Source organism: Nycticebus coucang, chromosome 9, assembly GCF_027406575.1.
Source record: "Nycticebus coucang isolate mNycCou1 chromosome 9, mNycCou1.pri, whole genome shotgun sequence".
In the NCBI taxonomy this organism is placed as follows: domain Eukaryota; kingdom Metazoa; phylum Chordata; class Mammalia; order Primates; family Lorisidae; genus Nycticebus; species Nycticebus coucang.
In genome coordinates this window covers 95,738,500-95,762,732 of record NC_069788.1, presented here as the reverse complement: position 1 = coordinate 95,762,732, position 24,233 = coordinate 95,738,500, and the positions used below count along the sequence as shown (strand labels likewise).

Sequence of the window (24,233 nt, the reverse complement as noted above, 5' to 3'; positions counted from 1 at the left end):
AGACTGGACAAGTACCACATGTACTAAGGCCTAGTTTCTTAATGTTGCCCACCTCTGTATGTTGACCAGTTTGTTACAGTCACTGCGTGGTCAGTTTACAGAGGTTCTACAATGATTGTTTACCCATCTCACCTGTCACTTCCCCTGACACACAGTACATGAACTACTTCAGGAGTGGGCTGGTGCCTCACTCATCTCTGTGTCCTCTTTGGTTTCCCCTGCCAGGTAGATGTTCAGTGCCTACAGAATGACTGCTGGTCAAATGCAGGGGAATCACTGGTCCTTGAAATCTTCTCATTCCTTGTGTTCCCCCTAAGTCTGCCCTTCGTTGGAAGGTCTGGTCCTTTAGCCCCTTCCTTTTAACCCCTCTTGAATTTTTTTTCCCATTTGGACCCCTAGTCAGTGACCATATCCCTTGACCTTTCCCCAGCTTTCGTCTCAAAAAGATGTGTTTGTCCTTTTGGTTAAACTTCACCAGATGCCAGATACCACCCAGCTAATGAACATCATGACGCTGCCATATTCCTTCAACATTAGTCTCTACCTCTCACTCTACATGTGGAAGTATTCAGATATACTCCAGCCTTGATGCTGCCCTCTCATTTCCCAGCATTCCATCCTGCTTTCTACATAAGACTGTTTTCTTTCAGAAAGTTTTACTAGCATAGGTCTGTATGTCATATCCACTTCCTCAGCTTTTGTGCAGTCTTTCTGTTTTGTTTTCTTTAATTTTTCTTTTTGTCCGTAGTGCACTCAATAGTTTGAAGCCTCAAGTACTTCTTTGAGGCTTATGAATGGTTATAACCTTTAACTTACCTCCTATACATCTTTATTTCTAAATAAAGACCTTTTCTTTCTGCATATTCCATTTACTTTAAAAACATTCTGATTGTGTTCATGTATGCAATGCTTTTTCTTCTCTGAGGTATTAGAGGTTGTCCTCCCCCTTCTTAGTTTTGTTTTCTCTGTTTGTTTTGACTGTCTTTCATGATAGAGGTTTTCCTCAGACATTTCAGAATCCTGTGTTGTTTTGTATTTAAGAGTGGGCCACTAAAAAACTCACTGGTTTTGTGGGTGCATGAGTTGGGGCATGGGGGATTTTGGTTTCATATCTGAATGTAGAACCTGCAGTAGAGAGTGATTTGTCCTATGTGGTTTGGGGGTGCTTGATATGTCAGTGGTTTCAGGTCTTTTCTCTCTGGTTGGTCACCTTTGCCAAAGAAGATCTTGCAGGCCTGGTTGCCAGAGTTCTGGGTGCTAAGTGGGGAGAGAAAACTGGGGGGAGCACCTCCACATTATTTATTACGCAATGTTTACTTAACATCCCCTTCCTCATTTTAGTACAGCACTTCTTTCAATATACCTGGCTTCTCTTGGTTGACTGAACCTCTATCCTTAATTTCTCAAGAGTCTAAAGCTCCATTTCTTCCAAGGGAGAATGTATGAAATGGATAGAAGTTATCAGGAAAACTAACTGCCTTTAAGAACATAATTTTAATAGTATATATTTAGGTTGGTTTGTTGTAGTGTCTTTCCAACGGAGATCTTGATGCTTCATCCACGGGCCTCTCCAGCAGTAAGCAGCAGGAGCAAGCACATCTCCAGGCATCCCGTATGTCTTCATATGGGGAGATGAGTGCCATGTGGACCAGAGCAAAACAGACAAGTGGAATTTGGAGTTTAGGAAGAATTCACTGCTTTTTAAATGGACTCTCTGACTTACCTCTGTTTGGCTTTGTCTTCACCATTTCTTTCCAAGGTCTTTTCTGCTAAGTTCTCAGCCTTCGGAGAATTTAGAGCTTGTATTGCTTCACTATTGGTTTAGAATTTAGCCATTGCAGATCTTTACTGAGTTAGTTCCTATTCGTCTGTTTTCTGCTTTCTGAATGTGACCGGCTCCCCTTTTATGGTGACTTTATTTATGGGTTTATGCTTTTATTTAAAAAAAAAACCTTTTAGACACTATTGTGGGGTTACAGGAGGGAACAAAAACCAAATGCATGGATTCAGCCCATGTTCTTCACCCAGATGTCACTCACTTCTGTGTGATTCAGGCTGCTAACATTCAGCTTTCAGAGGTGACCAGCAGCTTGGGTAGGATGGAACGCTCTGTTTTCAACACACACCTTCCTAAACTCTATAGCCCCTTGTATTCCCATGTTTCTTTGATCCTTCTTTCTCTCTCTCCCCACCCCTCTCATTTTCGTTCATTCTTCTTTATCAGCTTGTCTCCTGCACTGCCCTTTACACTGTTAGTTAGCTTTGCCCTGTGTCTTACACTCAGCATTATTTTCATCTCTTCTACATTCTCCCAAGGTGTGAACTAGTAAAATAGCTTCACACTTCAGGTTGGTGAAAAGGAAAGCAGCAGCCCTTGGGCCAAATTCTGGGCTTTGCTTTTGCTCTCTGTGAGACCTCAGTCAATTAAGAACCTAGAGCTACAAATTGGTCATCTATAACATGGGAGGAAAACTCTTAACTTCTTAGGCTTCAGGCGAGGATTCAGTGAGAGATGACAGCCCTGAATACATAAAATGAAACACTCTTATTTCACCTTCCATTTAACTGTTTTCCTTATTTCTCTTCTCTTGAGGGTCAAGTCTGACTTTTCAGCTTCATTCTAAACACAACAGCCCCACAAAGACTTCACAATGAATAAAGTGAACGTTGAACTTTGTCTTTGCCTTCTTTTAACTCAGCTCTCTCTCCTTTCCTGTTTCCCATCTCTGTTTTCTCCATGTCTGTCTCCCTTTACCACCCCTCGTATCCTGGCTGGGGAAGGCAGGCCTGCCCCTTGGTGGGGTGGTGGTGGGAAAGTGCGGCTGCTGTTGGGTGCTCCATCAGGGAGCTCGTCCTGCCTCTTCTCCCCTCTTGATTGTGTTAGAGTAGGACAGAGCCTCACGATGCCGCCTCTAAGATCTAGGGCTCCATTCCTTTCTTAAGACTGTTTTTCCAAAAACTGATTTGATCAGGTCACTTCCCTACATAGGAATTCTTTTGATTTCTTGTTACTACTAGACCAGAATCCAAAGTCATTGACACAAGATCCTTTATTATGTGCTTCAGCTTTCCTTGCCTCTTACCTGCTCAGCCCACTACACACACACATTTTACCTTCTCGTGAACGCTCTAGGCCTGTGAAAGCCCCTGCCTTTCTGTGTTTCCCTTTGCCTAAAGAGTTCTATTTACTCTCTCACTCTCTTTCTACCCAAGTTTATTCCTGCTCATCCCTTTAATACCCACTTCAGATGTTTGTCCTTGGTAAGCTTTTTCTTAATTCCCCAGCTGGAGAGGGTTACTTTCTTTATTCCTTTTTTGGATCTCTTTTTGGGTCATGAAGTTCTGGAATCATGTGTTTTCTTTATATACTTGGCTCAGTTCTCCTCATTTAGTAAATGAACATGAATGATACCCTGTGAATTTTGGTCTCTGTTTTTAACACTTAGCTTTAAAAGAAGTGGATTAACTTTAGTCACTCAAGGCATATTGATAGGCTAGACCTGGGCTTCAGGTCTTAGCATATTTTATAAAATAGTCTTAAGAAGAATGTTATAGATGATGTGAGCTTTTGGTTATTTGCATTGAAGGTCAGTGTTTTTGTTGCTATAAATTAAAAAAAATGCCCATTCATCTTAAAATTCCCTTTCCATATACCTTCTTTCTATAACTAGGTAGGGACTGTGCCACTTAGAATTCTTTTTATCAGCATCTATTCTTCTCTGTAAGTTATACTGCGTAAAATGAGCAAAACAGGTTTTAGAAAAGTAGTTCAACAATTTGTGTGAATCATAATTTCAGAGAGTATTAGGACTCTTCAATTCTTCATGTTTTTAGAAAAGACTATTGTACTTAAAAGGGTATATTGTTAATACCCCATTAAGTACCCTCATGAGAACCTTTCTCTACTATTGTAGGGAGGGAATGTTAATTAGAATCATTTGTAATGTGCCATATGAGGAAAGGACTCCTTGAGTTCTTTGAAAAAATATTTGGAATAGAATTACATTCCTGTTCCTGAGTAGAACCAGTTGTGATATTCTTTTGAAAGTAATTATGGATATATAAAAGATTGACAGTCTTCTCACATGTGTGATGTTGGGAATGCAAGGTATATTCAAAAGTAAACATTTGTGGCCAATTCTTTTGGCTCAGATTACTATGACATGGAATCCATGGTCCATGCAGACACAAGATCATTTATTCTGAAGAAGCCAAAGCTGTCTGAGGAAGTAGTAGTGACACCAACCCAAGAGTCGGGGATGAAGACTGCAGATACCCTTCGGGTACTTTCAGGACACCTTATACATACACGGTAGATGGTTTCTTTTTCTTGTGTAGATACTTTGTGTGATTAGATAGTGCAGGTTAACTATTAGTTCCCTGCTTCCCTCTCCCAGCCTCCAGCATAGTGCTTTTATTGATTCAGTAGTCAGCTCATGAATAGTTATCCAGATTCTGTTTTCAAAAATTTCATTTCATCTTTCTTATTCAGAAATCCATTAACCTTCAAATAAAAGGTCAGTGTATGATTTAATGCCACTGATAAGATTCTTTTCTTTATGCACATCCAGGAAATAAAATTTTAAAAGCCAGGTGACCTAATCAAGAACTCTCTCTGAAGAGAGTTAACACATCAAGTTTAGGAGATTCTTTCCTTAGGAAATGGACTATGTGTTCTATAAGGGAACACAAGTACAGATAATAAAATTAGTGTAAATGTAAAACTGCTGGCCCTTGTGTTCTGAGCATCAATGCTAATTCTTTGGTTTATCTCCATGTTAACCCTATGAGGATCAGGTGGACAGTGGGGTCAGGGTTGAGAAAAGATTGTCCTTAGTAAGTGCAGGCTGGAAGGCCACTGTTGGTGATGCCGAGTGATCGCTTGTGGCTATAGTGTGTTAGCAGAAACCCATTAATGCTGCACCTGGAGTCTTTCCGAATCTTTTTTTATTGAAGCAAAGGCAAAACAAGAGAGTGATAGTTCTACTGAAGATCACTTTAGGAGACTCAGCATTTTGTGTTTGTTTCCCTAATTCTATGGTATTTTTTATCTGTCTGGCAGAGATCTTGTACAACCAGATAAACCTGCAAGTCCCAAGTTTATAGTGACGCTGGATGGTGTCCCCAGCCCCCCAGGATACATGTCAGATCAAGAGGAGGACATGTGCTTTGAAGGAATGAAACCCGTAAACCAAACTGCAGCCTCAAACAAGGGACTCAGAGGTCTCCTCCACCCACAGCAGCTGCAGTTGCTGAGCAGGCAGCTTGAGGACCCAAATGGTAGCTTTTCCAACGGTGTGTTGAGAGTTCAGACTTCCCCCTTCTCAGAGCGTGCTGTCATTGTGAAGGGAATCTTGGACTTGTTTCTCTCCCTTGAGTATTGGTCAGAGCCCTTGCTTTGATTTGTGTTCAGTGGTGACCTTTTAACCACCACTTAAATTTCAGGCTGTTTCTCCTGGGTATGTTTCATAGGTGGGCTGTTATTCTGGTGCTAAAATGGAATTCAGCCATGGCAACTAAAAATTCCTCTCCTTTATGTTTGTTAACGGATGGACCATCATTCTTGATGCCTTGTTTACTCATTTTTCTCTAGAAACCATACTGTCACTTTCACCTCGTACTAGCAATAGTCTTTTGTAATTAACTTGAGAGAAAAATGAATTTGGTTTTTGATGCTATTTCTGTCTCAGTGAAGTTTCTTTGAAAGGACTTTCTCACCTAATGTGTCAAGATATTTCTTGGGAGTGTAGGAAAAGAACTTCTACTACTTGGCAGCACTCAGAAAAATGCAGTTCAGACAGTGCCATGCTTTTAGGCTGCTGTTTTTGCTGGATCCCCACTTGCATTTTCATTCATGACAGAACAGTAACTGTGCTTCTCATATTTGAAAAAATTTTTAGAAAACACCTCTTTACTCACCGGGTAGATGATTACTGAATCTTATAAATGAACAAATTGAAAGAAAAAAACTGATGGATTTTGAAACTTTTTCTATGTAATCCTCTTGATAGAGATATGAAAATGTATTGAATACCTTTCTCAGATTTTAGGGGGGAGATCAAGAATTGGTAAAGAGATAATACTATTAGCTTTAACCTGAGTGCTTTTCCTGCTGCAAAATAGTTTCATAATTTTGATTATGAAAATTGAAAGTTTCATCCTGGCTCGGTGCCCATAGCACAGTGGTGACAGCGCCAGGCACATATGCCAAGGGTGGCAGGTTTGAACCTGGCCTGGGCCAGCTAAACCACAAAAAATAAAAAATAGCTGGGCGTTGTGGCAGGTGCCTGTCGTCTTAGCTACTTGGGAGGCTGAGGCAAGAGAATTGCTGAAGTGCAAGAGTTGGAGGTTGCTGTGAGCTGTAATGCCACAGCACTCTACCGAGGGTCACATAGTGAGACTCCGTCTCAAAGAAAAAGAAAATCTCATCCTGTCAACAGGAAGAAACATAAAAACAGTAACGGGAAGAACTGTAGTAGCGAGGCAATGCAGAATTTGTGTTGTGTAAAATATGAAAATTCTTGTTTTTTACTGTTTGTGATTTTCAATTTGGTAGCTTAGTAAATGTCCATGTTAGGCTTTAGTGGTATGTATGTAGTAGCAAAAACATTGGTGTGGAGACCTCCATGATGAGTGGTGAGCCTCTTCCCCCTTGCTTTGAATAGAAACTCAAAATGTTTTGCTATTGCTCAGAGATGATACTTTGTAATACTAGGGCATAGCGGAGCCTGGCTGGCTGGAGAGACTGCTGCTTAACTAGTCACCAGGAGTCTGGCCTCTGCAGCACTTCTCTTGGCAGGGAGTTTGAAACTTTGTAATTACTTTTGATTGATTTTTTTTTTTTTTTTGGAGAGTTATTTCAAGGGCACTACAATAGTGACATCTATTTTAAGCTGCCCCTGTCCCCATTAATGGTGGTACAGATTTTTTAGCTTTCAGTAAAAAGTGAATTTGCCTCTTAAAACTTAAGGAAAAATTTTATTAGTTTATGAGGTAAATGTCATTTGGGGAAACCAGAGGCCATGGCCTTTGTATGTATCAAGAAGGTAAAGTTTCCTTGTGAAATATTAAATTCTTTAATATTACTCTTGAGTACCTTACTACTTTATTCATTCTCCAGCTAGTGAGTATTCGCTCAGTCTTTCATTTGTACTGGGTTCTCAGGTGTATACCATAGTCTAAGACATTTTCTCAGCAGGGATGACACAAACGTAAGTTAGAAAAACTCCTTCCAGTCCTGTCAGATTTTCTTTGGAACTTAGAATACTTACGTTTCTTAGAGGTAAAATAAAGGACTTTTTTTTGGCCCGGCTGGGTTTGAACCCACCACCTGTAGCATATGGGGCCTGTGCCCTAGTCCTTTGAGCCACAGGTACCTCCCATGACTTAGTATTTTTAAGTAGCATAGAAAATGTATATATCAGGCATAGTCAAGTTAACTCTTTGATGATGCTTCCATCTGGGCTGCACGACTGGATTGTGTGCCTTGTTCTCCAGTAATGCGGATGGAAGTTGGGCCACTGGAACAAAGTACTCATGGTACTAGCTACTGCTGCTGCTATTGGTATTGGTATGTTATGACTTGGTTGTTGCCTGTTTTTGTTTTTGTTTCTCACTCTGTCACCCATGTTGGAGTACAGTAGCACACTCATAGCTCACTACAACCTGAAACTCCTGGGTGGTCATCTCCCCTTAGCTTCCTGAATAGCTAGTACTACAGTCATGTGCTAATTTTTTTTTTTGTTTTTGGAGATAAGAGTCTCCTCCCTGCGTAGAGTGTGGTGGATCATAGTTCTATAACAACCTCAAACTCTTGGGCTCAAGCAATTTTCTTGTCTCAGCCTCTCCAGTAGCTGGGACTACAGGTACTCACAACAACACCCAGCTATTTTTAAAGACGAGATCTCCCACTGGCTCAGGCTGGTCTCAAACCTGTGAGCTCAGGCAGTCTACCCACCTTGGCCTCCCAGTATACTAGGTTACAGGTACGAGCCACAGCATCCAGCCTATGCTAAATTTTTTTATAAATATGAGGTCTCACTCTGTTGCCCAAGCTGGTCTCCAACTCCGAGCCTCAAGTGATCTCCCTTCCTTGGCCTCCCAAAGTGCTGGGAGCCACCCCATCTGTCCAGGGTGGGCTGTTTTTCATTCTTCCCATGTAATCATCAGACTTTGAGGAAGGCATTATTTTCTTTTTGTATAGATGAGGAAACTAAAGTTCACAGAGTTTAGATGATACTTGCCAAAAGTCTCTAGCTAAGCTACTAAGTTGCAGAGCCAGATTTGAACTGCCAGACCTCAGGCAAGAGGACTAGAAGAATATAGATGAAATACTATTTGCTTTCATAAATGCACAGGTGAACCATAATATGTAACATCCATGATGTGGGGGATTTTGGTTAGAGTGTCTCAGGCCAGAAAAATTGGCAGCTGAATCGGCCCATAGGGGTAGTTTACTTGTTTTATTTGATGTTCTAAATTTGACTCAAAATTTCGCTGTCATATGAAAAGGCATAGTCTTGGCTTACTTAAACAGGAGAAAATCTGGCAACATAGGTGGCATAGTAGTAGATGATGTAATTGGATGTGACCCTGTGAGTGATGCGATTGGGCATAAAACTGCTTTCCAGATTGCTGTTCCCCACCTATCCCTTTGTGTAACGTACCAGTCTTACTCCGTGAACTGCCTTCTCCCTTACAGGTAATGGCATTTGTGACCCATGGTAGGCAAAAGTGTTTTGCTCTCCTTTCAGACATTGCTGTGAGTTGAGCACCTGCACTTAGGGAATTGAAAATTCTCAGCAAGTGGGAAAACTTTTGTGTGATTTGGACCACACTGGGATTTGAGGATTAGTTCACATTTCCTTATCACCAAATTTGTGTTTTCAGTTTCCACTTAATTTTATTGGCTCCCTTACTTTTATATTTAATTCAGCTCTTAAATAATGTTTAGAATTAGAATCTTTGGTGAAAACTTCAGTCCTAGTTGCAAAATCACTGTCCACTTTCCTTTCACAATGAGAACTATATATTCTCATTCTTGGTAATCTTTTATGGGATTCTGTTATCAGTGTTGATCAGATTATTTGGGCTTATTTTATATGGCTGAAAAGTAGATTTTTTTTTGAAGGCCGAGGTTTGAGGGGAATCTGTTGAGGTGTGGCATGTACTGAGTTGATCATAATTGAGATACTTTAAATTCCTTTTCTTTTGTAGCTGAGATGAGTGAACTGAGTGTGACACAGAAGCCAGAAAAGCTTTTGGAACGCTGCAAGTACTGGCCTGCTTGTAAAAATGGTGATGAGTGTGCTTACCATCATCCCATATCACCTTGCAAGTGAGTAGCATCACACGGATTCTGGTTTTCAGTTTAATGTCTGTATCTTATAGCTTATTTTGTTCTTTCTTTTCTGTGGACAAATTTGAGTTATATAACTAAATGCAGTGGTACTGCCCATGGCCTCCCTTTCTGAGAGCAGCAGACTTCTGTGGACATGTTTTTGCTGGGGGAGGAGGCTTCTTTGTGCTCAGACCTGTGACTTACTGATATCTGGGTTGAGATGTCTGCACTTTAGGAGATGCTAACTCCTATTGAGTTATATGATATAACTGCTCCACTTGGTCTGATTATGTTCATATACATAATCAGGAGTGGAAGATAAAGTTACAGGTAATGAAACCATATTTTGGACTTAGGTTAAATTTTTCTTCAATGTAATGAGTTTTGTGAGATGGTTTTTAGAATTTTCGTGTAGTCTGGGTTCTATCGAGGAAACCTTTCCATGTTTCAATTTCCTTAAGGAAATTTTAATACGGGATTTATATGGCTATACATTTAAGGAGACCACGGGAAGAGTCTTTCCAGCAAGCCTCGCATGTAGGCTATGCTGTATTGAATATACTGTGGAAAATATATAGACCTTTCAGAGAAAGTGGTGTGATTCTTAGCACAAAATAAGCTTCTGCCTTTTATGTGGCTTGGCTTACTTCAAAGACCTGTGTTACCTCAAGCTTTGGAATAGACATTTGTGTCCTCTTTTGATGTGTATCTGCCTTTGAATAGAGTACTGAATCCTCTTCTGTTTCTCCTGTATTTCTCAAAAGGAGTAGTGAGGAGATAGCAGAGATAAGGAGCCCTCTACAAAAACTGATAATGCGCTGAGAAGCCGACAAATGAATAATGTGCTGTTTTTGTTTTGTAGAGCCTTCCCCAATTGTAAATTTGCTGAAAAATGTTTGTTTGTTCACCCAAATTGTAAATATGATGCAAAATGTACTAAACCAGATTGTCCTTTTACTCATCTGAGTAGAAGAATTCCAGTACTGCCTCCAAAACCAGGTTAGTGACTTTTAGTACATACTCCATTTGGGTAAAAAAGTAGAAAGTGACATTTTATGACTGTAGACAAAATTGAACAAACATGGGGAATAGTTTTAGAAGTTATTTTGATGGGAGCAGTTAATCTCACCAGTGTTCAAAGAGTAAAATGTAAGTCTTTTCCTCGTTGCTATAGTGGGCCCGTTTGTTGTCTGTGGCAAACAAATGTTGCTCTGTAAACCTTATCTTACCTTTGTTCTGTAAACCCATCTCTCCCTTCCTCAATAAACTTTCACGCTTGCGCTGCAAAGGAAAAAAAGCAAGTGTGACTGGGCAGCGCCTGTGGCTCAAAGGAGTAGGGCGCCAGCGGCTGGCAGGTTCAAACCCAGCCCTGGCCAAAAACAGGAAAAAAAAAAAAAGCAAGTGTGACTATCCTGTAGTATTATTATTTTATCTTGACTAATGAATAAATACATATATATACCAACCTTACTATTCTAAAACTAGTTCTCACTTACATAAAAACATCAGTAGACTGCATTAAAAATTATTTAGCTAAACAGACTTTATCAATCTTTGTTGTTATTTTCGTTAGCAGTGACAACACCACCAACACCCTCTAGTAGTCAGCTCTGCCGTTACTTTCCAGCATGTAAGAAAATGGAATGTCCCTTCTATCATCCAAAAGTAAGAACTTTGATTTTCTTAAAAGTCAGTTTAGTGGCATCTTCTCCGTGCTGAGATGTATAAAATCATTAGCAAATTGAAGGTTTGCTTTTCCCCCCAGTTTAGCTTCTTTTGTGTCAGTGTTTTAACTCTATGGTCTTTAAGATCTTGTTCCTTAGTTGTCACTATACCTCTGTCTGGTGCCTTAGAGCACTCATGGGAAAGAGGCTCATCTTTACATCATATTCTCCGTTCTCTGCTCCTAAGTATTGTGGGTGTTTTTAATTGTTTCCTCATGCCCAAACTGAGATGATGAAATCCAGTAAGTAGGACGGTGCCTGTGGCTCAGTGAGTAGGGCGCCGGCCCCATATATCAAGGGTGGTAGGTTCAAACCCAGCCCCGGCCAAACTGCAACAAAAAATGGTTGGGCATTGTGGTGGGCGCCTGTAATCCCAGCTACCAAGGAGGCTGAGGCAAGAGAATCGCCTAAGCTCAGGAGTTGGAGGTTGCTGTGAGCTGTGACACAACAGCACTCTACCAAGGGGGACAAAGTGAGACTCTAAAAAAAAAAAAAGAAGTCCAGTAGGTACTGCTCAATATCTTCCAAACTCGTATGGATGCTTTTAATTGTGTGTTATTATAAGAATAATCAGTGCATCTCCAGTTGCACAGTTGTTTGGGTAAAGGATCTCCTTTTTGCACTAACAGACACCTGTGAAAAGCCTTTGACTTGGCCCAGCTGTTACTGGACATAGCTAGCTACTCAATGAAGAGTATAAGAAGGGATGATTACAGCATTGATTAGAAGTTTATATTGTATGCTAAGCCTCCTTTTGAAATTTCACTTGCTGGGACTCTCTTGACTAGGATTTTGTCTTTCTCTTGACTTGGATTTTGTCTTTCAAAGGGAGGTTTCTTTTCCAAGGCTTTGGTACTATTAGAAGAGACATTATAGAGTAGATTTCTTACCCTGTTGATGGTAAGGGTAGACTGTTTACTGTCATCTCAGATTGTTGTTTGTTTACTTGTATTAGGCTTGCAAATGTTGTTTAAGCTCTGTTGTCTTTATTTAGCACTGTAGGTTTAACACTCAGTGTACAAGACCGGACTGCACGTTTTACCATCCTACCATTACTGTACCACCACGACATGCCTTGAAATGGATTCGACCTCAAACCAGGTAAAAGTTAAAATTAATTTTTCTTTGTTTGTTGTTCTTTTTTTGGGACAGTTGAGTCAAGTCTCACTCTGTTGCACTAGGCTGGAGCACCATAGTATCATAGCTTACAGCTACTCTGGGCTCAAGGGATCCTCTTGCCTCAGCCTCCTAAGTAGCTGGGAGTACATGTGTGCACCACCACACACAGCTAATTTTTCCATTTTTAGTAGAGCTGGTGTCTCAACTCTTGCTCAGGCTGGTTTCAAACTCCTGAATTGGAGCAATCCCCCTGCCTCAGACTCCAAGAGTGCTAGGATTAGATAGGTATAAGCTACTGTACCTGATCTAAAATTAATTTTTCTTTATCATTATTTTTTTCTTTGAGACAGAGCCTCAAGCTATCACCCTGGGTAGAGTGCCGTGGTGACACAGCTCACAGCAACCTCAACTCTTGGGCTTACGCAATTCTCTTGCCTCAGCCTCCCGAGTAGCTGGGACTATAGGCACCTGGCACAGTGCCTGACTATTTTTTGGTTGTAGTTGTCATTGTTTGGCAGGCCTGGACCGGATTCGAACCTGCCAGCTCTGGTGTATGTGGCTGGCACCTTAGCCGCTTGAGCTATAGGTGCCACCCATAAAATTCATTTTTCTATTGTCATTTCTAATTATTTTCTAATAGTAGTTTCTTATAATCATATAAATTTGGGGGAAATTAAACAGTCCCTTTTTTTTCTTTGCTCTTTAATTTTACAAGCGTCCTATGACATAATTTACTACATGGACCAAACTTTGTTTTATTTAGTGATTACTTTTTTACTTAGATCATATTTCCTTTTTGTTTTTTTAACTTCTGATCATATACTACAAGCATATCCTAAGGCCAGCAGGAGTTTGTATATATACACTGCTTATGAATCTAATCAATTTCCTTAGACATTAGCAATTGTAAAATATGCCAGCAAGTTTCAAATATTATTTTAGTGTGGCATATAAATTTAATTACGTTATCTTTTATCTGCTTACATAATTGATTTTAAAATATTTGATATTGTAATCTTCTGACCAGATATTCATTGTCTAAAAATATTCAACTTTTTAGCTGAGGTATATGTGTATATGGGTGCGAAGCAGATAATTTAAAACGTTTTTGATTCTGTTCATTCAGTGAATGACAGCCAGTCCTGCCAGGCAGAAGATCATGCGGTTTGAAAGTTTCCATCTACTGATGAAAGATATTCTACAGAACTTGTCAAATCTTTGAAACTTGGAATATATTGCTTTCATAATATGAAGTTTATTGCCTATCTGAAGTGTCTGATTTTTCAAGTTTGTAAGTTTCTCAAGTGATTTTAACATTGGGTGTTTTTTTGTTTTGTTTTTACAATGAAAAGACAGTTCAAGGAAAGGCTAAATTCTATTAAAACATTTGAGGCATGTTTGTACACTGCTGTTTTAAGTATCAGCATTTATAATGTAACATCACTGTTAGTAATAATGATACTATAATTTAGGACTATATGGTTTGTGGGCTATATAGAGAGAGATACAGTGAAGCAAGTCTTGTTCTAAAAGTTGAAATTTGCTGCTTTCACTTTTCCCAATGATCATATAATCTCATAATCTACCATGAAAAGAGGAATCGCCAAAATAACTGAGAAGGCTTAAAATAGTCATTCAATTTTGCTTTTTAATTTTTAAGTGAATTTCATTTGAAAAGCATGATAATACAGGCCTCTTGGATTGAGAGCTGCTTTGGTAAAGTTTCCCAGTTTCCTTTCCTTCTGTGACAGGGTGAGCGAGGTTATTATGGAGGGTGGAGACAGCTGGAATAGCAAATATGAAAAATAGGAACAAGTCCTTACAGTGCTCTCATTTACTATAGACATGAGCTTTTTCAATTGGGGGAACTGTGTTATCACAAAATTATACAATTTTTTTACAAGTATATACACAAAGTTTCATAAACAGACTTTAAACTCACAAGATTATAAATACAAATATATTCACACATTCTGGAAAATAACATTCTCAGAAATAGCTTCACAGAAAATATACTTAGTTACTACTGAAGGTAATATTTGAAATGTAAAAATTAGATTTAAATGCTATATTTTAAATGATAGGCTATAATTACAGAGATCAGATAGGTAAACTGCAAAATAGGATGAAACTTGGCCTACTGGATCATTTAGAGTTTTGTGTGTGTGGTTTTTAAAAGTTAAGGCAAGAAGTGTCAAATTTAGAGTTAAATAACAAACAGATCACTGATAGCAAAGACTTGATGTATAGTACTGTTAAAAATTAAAGCTAACAGGTGGTTAGAAAAAAGTGAATTAATGCAAAAGGAATAAGGACTCAAACATTCACAGGACCAAATTAAACTATCTCTATAAAAAAATTCATTGACTTGCTTAGTTATATACCCAAATGGTAATAAACCCATGTCTGTAAAGTTCCGTGTTTTAAGATCATAAAGCCAGCAGTCTGTTTTGTGGCTACTGCTCTTCCTTTGAAAGAAGAATTAACCAGTCCCATTTGGTAAGTTGCACTTTGCTGTGCTGATCCAGAGGAAGACTTGAAACATGAGAAGAAACAAAGACAAAGCACACAAGAGCAGAAGGCTGTTGTGTTAGGCTTGGGTGAAATGGCAATTCCACTTCATTTTAAAGGTTTCCTCAATTGAATTTAAGGCATTTGTTCATTCCAGTGTTACTTGAGATGCTTTGCATCTCTGCAGAAGAAAGTTCTGAATTGCTTAAATTTCTGGAAACAATAGACTTAGCTTATTTATAAATGGTATATACAATGTCTGATAATTACGTTTGAAAACTCATCCTAGAAAACTCATCTTATATACCTCATCGTTAAATATCACTATAGTCACCTTCCAAAGTTCTCCCCTTGGGAAGCTATGCACCAACACCAGCACCTCGTTTACCCTTCAAAGCAATTTTAGAATGCTTTTTCTGGAATGGCCATCAGAGCTGTTGTCATACGAGGTCTGACAAGTTCGTGAACTTGCCACCAGGTGTTTATGTTGGCAGCACTGAACAAACAACTTGGTAAGGTTTTATAACCTTGTCATGTCATATTGACTGTGTGGTGGTGTCTCGCTGAGTGCATTCACTGTTGCATGTTTTTGTGTGCTGTATGACAACAGCTCTGATGGCCATTCCAGAGCTCCAAAATTGTTTTGAGGGGTGGACTAAGCACTGGTGTTAGTGCATAGCTTCCCAAGAGGAGTACTTAGATGGTAACCATAGTGATATGCAGCCATGAGGTATGTAGCATTTTTTCTAGGATGAATTCACAGACTTAATTGTCAGATTTTGTAAGTATATTCTCAGGGTGTCACTATAAAGAACAGAAGGAAAGACGAGGTCTTTCAATGGTTCAGCCATAAAATGCTAAAATCTGATTATTTAATAGACACTGCCTGGAAACACATTTAAGAGTTTAATTTTTCAGTCACTCTGGTTTATGGGCAAGCTAAGGTTGCCCCCAGAACATTTGTTGGATGGATAACCCTAGTATAAAATGAACCACCACAACAAAAGGATCATAAGAAAGGGAACAAGCATTGACTAGGAGCATGTTTGGTGATGAGAAGTGAGCAGTCCTGGAGTGCACAGTGTGCTTTGGCATGTAGTTTATACATAAAATGAACAGTATGAAATGTGCCCAAAGTCCTATTTATAGATTCAGGAGCTTAGATACTACACACAAGATAACTCTCTGGGTTAAAAAAAAGTAAAGATAGGGATTTTCTATGTATGGCCTATCATGTTTCTTCTCCTTCCCTTAGTTGATGGCTGGTACAGCAATGTGGGGATGACTACTTAGTCTGAATGAACTTTACTGGTGAAACTGACTACTGCCGTGATTAAAGCCACTTAGATTGGCCACCTCGAAGGACAGAAATGCATTTGGAAGCCTTATTCTCCCAAGTAGTTTACTTGTTGCAGGTTATGAAGTTTCTATGGAGCTATAATAGAAATGGGATTTCTCTGTAGCCAAAATCTGGTGAACATGACCTAGAAGAGAAATTTAAAACTCCAACATGCTCAAATTTGAGTATTTTTCTTTTTATGGGAGGGTGGTTTAGGGGAAATTTTTTCCCTTTAATGACTGCCTCTTTGTAAAATACATAAATAGAAATCTAACAGTAATGTATTTCAAAATTTAGATTAATTCAGGAGGAAAGAGTAACATTTTTATGTTTCAAGCTTCTTAACCCCTTAATCAGCCCTTCAGACACAGCTATTCAGAGCTTGAAAACTGACTAGGCTCATTCACTGTAGGTTTTCTGTGATATCTTGTAGTTTCTGTTTTTAATTTTCATAAAGTATTAGACACAGAAAATAAATATTAAGAATCTCAATGTCTTGTTAAACTGAGGATTCCAGAAACCTGAGGGGGTGGGATCTATTATACTATAAAGACAGTAACACATTAAAATAAAAATTCATAGGACTAATAGAGCGTCTTAAACTTCATACTTAGAAAAATATATTTTTAAGTAGCAATCTACATAAATTTCAGTCTTCAGGAAACTACACTTAAGTTAAACAGCAAATTCCTGAATGGTGAGTACTGATCTTTGGCAGCATTTAAAGTGAGAAGGAAAAAAAATCTAAGAAGTCAGCCTTAATCCACTAAAAAGGAATTGACAAGTTTTACAAATTTATCTGGGTTCATTCATTTTGGAAATCAGCCTATAAGATGGCACACATATGACTTAAAATTTTCACAGTAAAAAAAAGGTATAAAGATTTTCTTCCATGATTAAATTGTATAACTTTGTGTGAATTTAACACTTTTGTTTACATGTTCAACGAATCATATTTTATATATTAGATTACACCTTTATGCAGTATTCTCTTCCCGTTAAATACTATTTTATTGCTGTCTAAACCTTAACAGAACTGTCCACCATTGGAAATGATTTTGTATTACACTCCTTTCCCAAGAAGGCTACATCATGTTTTCAGTTTTCAATTATAAAGATGGCTTCTGAACTGAAAATAGGTCACAGCTCAAAAATGAAAATGTAGCAGCCATATATTGACAACTTTGGATCTGTTCCTAAATTCAAAACTGCCTGGAAAACATGTCCTTTGTTTTAAAAAAGGACTTTATTCGTGCTTAAAAAACATTCTCCAGGGAAGCATGTGTCTGTTTCCTTAGGGAATATGTTTGCCTTTTAAAAACTGATCCTTTAGAGCAGTGGTTCTCAACCTGTGGGTCGCGACCCCCAGGAACTGTATTAAAGGGCCATGGCATTAGGAACGTTGAGAACCACTGCTTTAGAGTGATCATGGTTTTTCCTTTCCTTATATATAATACATGTATTTGATTAAACAATGAGCCTTGAAAATATAAATGCTAAGGAGAAACACAGTTTTGCTAACAGAGAAAAGATGATGAAAACTGTCCAACTAGGGCTTTTTGTTTTTTTTGTTTGAAGGTGTGCTATACCTTAAATCTCTTCCAGCAAGTCTGCCAAAATTGCTCATTCCTCTGTAAGGGTCAGGGGAAGGTTGGCTTTTACCATTAAGTATTCAGTACTTCCTTGAAATGTAATTATCTGGCAGTGTATGGATTATGGGCATTTTGAACTCATCATTCTTCTGTTTTGATGATTCTGGGCATTTCTCTTGTTACAAACTGGGGTTAGCACCACTTGACCATGCAGGGTTTTGTTTTGTTTTCTCCTCTGTAATTCTGGTCTCTAAAGGCTGTTAATTTGTATAGTATTCTTCTCAGCATCCCTCCATCTCAGTGAGGCATATGTATGCATTTCCAGACAAATAAACTGTAATCAGAGAAAAAAATTGCAGGGAGTTCATTACATTTCTAGATTTTCAGAGTAGTTTAATGTTCTTCAGTTACAGTTGAGCTTTCAGATTAAACACATATAAAATTTTTCCTCATTATTCTGTATGTACGTAAGTATATGGCTTCAAGGAGCCATCTGGTTATGCTACCCCTGATAATGTTACCTAGTTACATTCATAAACCAAAGCTGTAGCCGTTATTATTGTTACATTAACTCTCTAGTAAGGTAGTCTGTTCTTGTCTTGGGATGAGAAAGTTACTAACCTGTAGTCATCCCCTCCAGCACTAACAACATGTCGATCAGCACTGGTAAATCGAATATTTGTCACATGGGGTGAATGACCCAAGAACCTTTTGTGCTTTGCCTAAAAAACAATGACAAAGTCAGGGCATTTGAAGCACAGAGAAGGTAAATGTTTTCTGTCCCAAGAACTGTGGAGACAGTAGGGAGTTGGGATCACAGCCAATGATTTACAAATGCTTTTTCAGAGTTAGTAATGGATTTGCACTTAATACAGCAGGTTATTTGGGCAGTCAGATGTCTCCTGGGACTCTGAAGATTTTTCTCAGAGGAAAAGCATTTGAAATTATAGGTTTGGTAAAAAGCTAATCACCACTTACTAGGATAATCCCAAAGGTGGTATTATTGGAAGGAGGATATCTATTTTTAATAGTTTTTATTTTCAGGGTAATGGGTTGAGATAGTTTAGGGAAAAATTTTGAAATATAAATTTTCAAATCAAGATAAAATGTTTTAAATATTATGAAGGAAAAAGTACTAGAGATCAGACATAAAAATTAGGTGTAGGATGATACACTAAACAAAACACAAACTTACAAATTTTTCTGGACACGGGAAGTCAAATAACTTAACCATGCCAAAGTCATCTCCTGTTACAAGGCTGATTCCTGAATGAGATACACAGGCACAATTGATGTCGGCTTTCTCTGCGTGTCTGGACCAGATTCCCATAACTTCATCTCCCAGAGTACTAAAGGCATGGAACAGAAGAAAATCCACCATCTCAAGTATAAACAGGTTTACCACACTGAAAAAATCCCTTGGCAACTAATCTCTTAAGTACTTTATTATTATTTAAAATAAAGGAAGTAAATTGTGATAAGGCCTAAATTTCATCTGGGTAGCCTCCATTTTTAAAATGAAATTTTATCATTTTAAGGATTTATGGATTGCTCCTTTTAAGATTCAATTAATACGTCATAAAAGATGAGAACTGCTTTTTGAATTAAAAGTGACTTAGAAGCTGGGCTTTATGATACACACTGTTAGTCTCAACTACTCTGTTTGTTTGTTTGTTTGTTTTTGGCCGGGGCTGGGTTTGAACCCGCCACCTCCAGCATATGGGACCGGCGCCCTACTCCTTGAGCCACAGGCGCCGCCCTTTTTTGTTTTTTTTTTTTTGCAGTTTTTGGCTGGGGCTGGGTTTGAACCCGCCACCTCCAACATATGGGGCCAGTGCCCTACTCCTTTGAGCCACAGGCGCCACCCAGTCTCAACCAGTGTGGAGGCTGAGGTGGATCACTTGAGCCTAAGAATTCAAGGCCAGCCCAATTAAGCTAAGAAAATCCTGTCACTAGGGAAAAAAAAAATTTTTAAGTGATAACTTTTAATAGGAATTTGGTGGCATTTTTATTGATCAAAAAGATGGATATTTATATAGCCAGCAAATCTGAACAAGTCTGTAAGCTTTGATTACTAGGAGCTTCAGGATAGCATTCTTTTGGATAACAAATACATTCACATAACAGTACCCAATGTGTTTTTATTGCCCAGTGTTAAATTTAACATTAAGGAAAATATGCTATCTAAAGTCAAGACTTTGATTTTCCTCTTTAAAAGAACTTGATAAAGCATGGAAGTATGTTCAAATACAGACACAGATTAACATACTATTATTCTCTTCCTAAGAATTCAAGACACAGTAACAACCTGAAAATTACTATTCTCTGGTAGAATGGTTCTGTTCAGAAATACGATTTTCTAGTTTTCCTAACTGACCTTAAAAGTCACTTCCCTTTTGAATATATGAAGTATTTACCTAGTCCATGTAGCCCAAGTAATTCTGTCAATAGCAGCATGATCCGTAAGATGTTTTCCTGAAGGCACTTCATAGACATGCCGTTTATAGCAGCCACTGGAGACCTTTCATTATATTAAAATGGGACAAGAATTTCATTAGGCAAGAGGCAGGAGGAGTTTGCAGAATAATAGCATATTGCTACTCAATTTATGTGCTCACATCTATAATCCTAGCTCTCTGGGAGGCCGAGGCTAGTGGATCATCTGAGCTCACAGAATTCTAGACTACCCCTGAGCAAAACTGAGACCCCATCTCTACTAAAAACAGGATAACTAGCCAGGCGGGTACCTGTAGTCCTTCAGCTATTTCACTTGTACTCAAGTTTGAGGTTGCTGTGAGCTATAAAGAGATGGCACTACCCAGAGCGACAGACTCAAAAAGTATACAAAAGACCACTATAAAAGCATTAGTACATGTAGAAAAAAGGACTGATAGGTCACAGGTTACAAAAAGGTAAAAGTTGAGAAGTTCTGAAACTGAGAACCTTTAAATGTATTCACTAAATGCCAAATGTAAAAGCAGAACTACCCTTATAAACTGGGTATATGGTATCCATACTGTACCTGGAGATACCTGCCATCTGCAGAGAAGTCCATTTGAATGACAAAGCTTGGAATATCTTTGCAGTAGTTGATTCTGTTAAGGGTGGGGCCCAGTGTTAGGTCATAAAAATCCACTGAGTTCTCGCTAGAGCCCACTGCCAGATACCGGGAATCTGGACTAAATCTGAGTATGAACCAAAACATATAGAGATGGTTTAGACCACATGTAATAATATAAATATTTAAGATCAATGACTTTTCTAGCAATTGGAAATTTGTGTGATATTTGGCCTTAAGTAGGTTTACCTGACACATGGGAGTTGTACTGAAGTTATACTTGTGTTACTTCAAATAAGAAAGCTTTATATTTTACTTCCATTTGAGATATTTTCTCAATTGTCATCCCCTAATTCCTAGAACACAGTCCACCTAAACTCGCCTCAGGTTGTTAAAATAAAGTGACCCTTTGCAGTTTGGAAGAACTTATTTAGAAAAATGACAAAGTGAAATACTATTTGCCTAGCAATCACTGGAGTCAGCATGGGACAATTCAGTCTTTTGAAAATGTTCCATGAGTGTTGTGAGGTGCCTAGGGACATGTAGGCTCTAAGGAAAGCCACTGTTAACTGTTTCATATAGAGAGGGTTTATAAGAGGAAGGTCTCATTTGTAAAAGGGTTTTACTGGTGAGATTGCAAGCTTTTAATAGTACTGGTATCAGTCTTACCTACTGATAACAGAAATGCTCAGTAAATGGTAGCCACTGTTAAACAAGCACCGAAGGTTCAAGAAGGTTTAAATTGATTCAGATTCTGGCACATAGTATTTATTCAAGAGTATTGATTAAATGAGTAAACTATATATTCCCAAATTGGGGTTATTTTGAGAAGTAAGATATTTTTAGGGTTACAATTTAGTTTTCCAGAGTGTCAACTTTTGAAGTTCAGATGGTTTTCTTGTGTTACAGAGGGAGATAACGTCGATACGGTGAACTTACTGAACATGTCTAGCGTGAATCTATTCATCAAACATTACCTAGTCTTGCAATTATAAGGCACTGTGATTAGTGTCCGGTGCATTTGTAAATTTGCAAGAATTAAGTATATAACAGCCATATTTCAGCAAACAACTTAGGATGTGTAAAATGCTACCTGCTCTCAGACCTTTTTTGAAAGTGTAGCTAAGGAAAATCTTTTGGTTTGGTTTTGTTTGCAGTTTGGGCCAGGGCTGGCGCCCTACTCCTTGAGCCACATTGAAGTAGGTGCCGCCCTTTTTTTTTTTTGAGACCCACTCTCACTTTGTCACCCTTGGTAGAGCGCTGTGGCCTCATAGTTCACAGCAACCTCAGACTCCTGAGAACCTCACATTCTCTTGCCTTAGCCTCCCAAGTAGCTGGGACTACAGGTGCCCACCACAATGCACAGCTATTTTTAGAGGCCGGATCTCACTCTAGTTCAGGCTGGTCCCGAACCCGTGAGCTCAAGCAATCCATCCACCTAGGCCTCCCAGAGTGCTGGGATTACAGGTGTGAGCCACAGCACCCGGCGTTTTCAGTTGCAAGCTGAGTCATTTATATACTAGAAATTCTTTCCCATTTGTTGACTAACCTGATATCATGGATTGCGCAACGTCTGTCTCTCTTCTTTCCCCATATTTTTAGAGAGCTCACTAGTAAAATAATAAATTCTCCATTTTTCATTCCAATAGCCACCATGTCCCCTTCAGGGCTATAGCACACAGTACGAGCAGCATGTCCCAAATTCACTTTGTTTAACATCTTCTGCATAAGAACCAAAAGAGTCATAGAAAACTATGTTAAGTGAAGTACTTATAAAACCAATTTCTTCCCAGAATTCTCAGCATGAGTCTGAAATAGTTTTGTAAGCACTAGCAATTTAGGACTTCATCTTTCCTTCTAAGAAATTGTATAATCTTTTAAAAAACTGTTTATACCTACTTTATCAGTGATATCCCAGAGTCTCACTGTTCCATCCTCTGCAGCAGAAAGGAAAAAATCCCTGGAAGGATGTGTTGCCAGCCCCCAGATCGGTCCATCCACATGCCCATTAACTAAAATATTACATGCTGCATTTTTCTCTCCAACTTCAATTATTTCAGCATTCCTTGTCCCAACTAGTATTTTGCCCTGAAACACAAGTCACACCAGTTCATTTAATATAATAAAACAGTTGCTCTTAATAGAAATAACCCTGTTGACCTACTTTTAGGAACACAACTAGTTATAAGCCATTTTTGCATTATGTCCTATAAAATTTCCTATGACTACAGGCACATCTGTAATAACACTTGGCTAGGTTACATGTTAAAAGAATTGTTTTCTCTATGGTAATATACACCTGGATTCTTCAATAGTCAAACTTTTGACTGACTATGATCATCTTGTGATCTTCAAAGGGGGTAAATGCACTGGCATATAGGAAGAAAGTACTAGGACCTATTTTTTAGCTAAAGAATAAGTAAAAATAAACTTAATTTAATATGCAGACTAAGGATAATGCCAGTATAAGACTTATAAATACATTTATTGAGTGCCTTAATGCTGAAAAAATTTTTATTGGAATGTATAGTTTAAAAAATTGTTTTTTGATTGATACATAATTACACATATTTATGGATACAGGGTAATTAGCATATATTACCTCAAACATTTGTGTGGGAATATTCAAAATCTTATCTATCCAAAAGTATATATTATTGTTAATTATAGTCATTCTCAGTGCTACAGAACACTGGAACTTACTGCTTCTATCCGGCTGTAATTTTGTACCCTTTGGCCAGTCTTTTCCTATCCCCTACCCTTCCCAGACTCTTGTAACCACTATTCTAGTCTCCACTTCTTTGAGATCAACTTTTTTAGCTTCTCCATATTAATGAGAGCGTATGATATTTATCTTTCTGTTCCTGGCTTATTTCACTTTACATAATATCCTCCAGGTTCATTCACATTGCCATGAATGACAAGATTTCATTCTTTGTTGTGGCTGAATACTACACCACATTATCTATACCCAGGCAATGTGTTTTTAAAAATGTGGAGACAGCTGTCCTAATCAAAATGAATCAATTAGTAGGGATTTTCAATTCTCTCTACCATAGTTGAATTAACAGATTTAAGAAAGTACAAATGTTTAGATGGAATAGCTTCCTTTATGTACTATGCACTGCACTAGTGCCAAGGGTGGAACCACCAAACAGCAGAAAAGGGAGAGTAAGGCTGGCAAGCCAGTCTGTTTTAATGCATCATTATAAGCATTCATTGAATTGCAAAGGGTAAGAGAATCATGGTAGCAACCATGCTGTCTTGGCTCACAGAACATCTTACTTTGCTTCTGCACACAGAACGAACACAATCTGTGACTTGTCCTGTCTCAAGCCTGAAGGCACGGCATCGCCTCAGTTCCTGATCCCACAGTTTTACAGCTCCTCCTTCTTTTGACCTAAATAAATAACCAAACCAAAATAAGCATTTACTATTGGCTACTACAAGTAATTTTTATTATAAACAAATACTAAATTATAAGCAGGATACTAAAACAAAAGGCCTCTGGCATTGATTTGTGCCTGTAATTCCAACACTTTAAGAGGCT

The 24,233-nt window shown here is 38.5% G+C and overlaps 2 protein-coding genes across 15 annotated transcripts in view; one reads left to right on the top strand and one right to left on the bottom strand.

Moving 5' to 3' along the window:
• Positions 1-13,448, top strand: part of ZC3H14 (zinc finger CCCH-type containing 14) — a 56,990-nt gene extending 43,542 nt beyond the window's left edge. For 3 of the 9 annotated variants that reach the window (XM_053600982.1, XM_053600978.1, XM_053600985.1), the window contains 7 exons: positions 4,153-4,312; positions 5,063-5,295; positions 9,217-9,337; positions 10,203-10,339; positions 10,914-11,005; positions 12,059-12,165; positions 13,310-13,448. In XM_053600982.1, the coding sequence (XP_053456957.1) occupies positions 4,153-4,312; positions 5,063-5,295; positions 9,217-9,337; positions 10,203-10,339; positions 10,914-11,005; positions 12,059-12,165; positions 13,310-13,316 (857 nt within the window). In that variant the 3' untranslated portion in view covers positions 13,317-13,448. The remainder of the gene's footprint in view (positions 1-4,152; positions 4,313-5,062; positions 5,296-9,216; positions 9,338-10,202; positions 10,340-10,913; positions 11,006-12,058; positions 12,166-13,309) is intronic. The other 6 variants (XM_053600986.1, XM_053600983.1, XM_053600981.1 and 3 more) reach the window with 5 other exon arrangements.
• A 139-nt stretch (positions 13,449-13,587) lies between these two features.
• EML5 (EMAP like 5) overlaps positions 13,588-24,233 on the bottom strand; it is a 177,946-nt gene continuing 167,300 nt past the window's right edge. For 4 of the 6 annotated variants that reach the window (XM_053600971.1, XM_053600973.1, XM_053600972.1 and 1 more), the window contains 8 exons: positions 23,969-24,083; positions 22,583-22,771; positions 22,233-22,405; positions 20,648-20,810; positions 20,043-20,146; positions 18,821-18,974; positions 18,247-18,347; positions 13,588-17,959 (listed from right to left, as the gene is read on the bottom strand). In XM_053600971.1, coding sequence (XP_053456946.1) covers positions 17,923-17,959; positions 18,247-18,347; positions 18,821-18,974; positions 20,043-20,146; positions 20,648-20,810; positions 22,233-22,405; positions 22,583-22,771; positions 23,969-24,083 — 1,036 coding nt within the window. In that variant the 3' untranslated portion in view covers positions 13,588-17,922. The other 2 variants (XR_008382276.1, XM_053600974.1) reach the window with 2 other exon arrangements.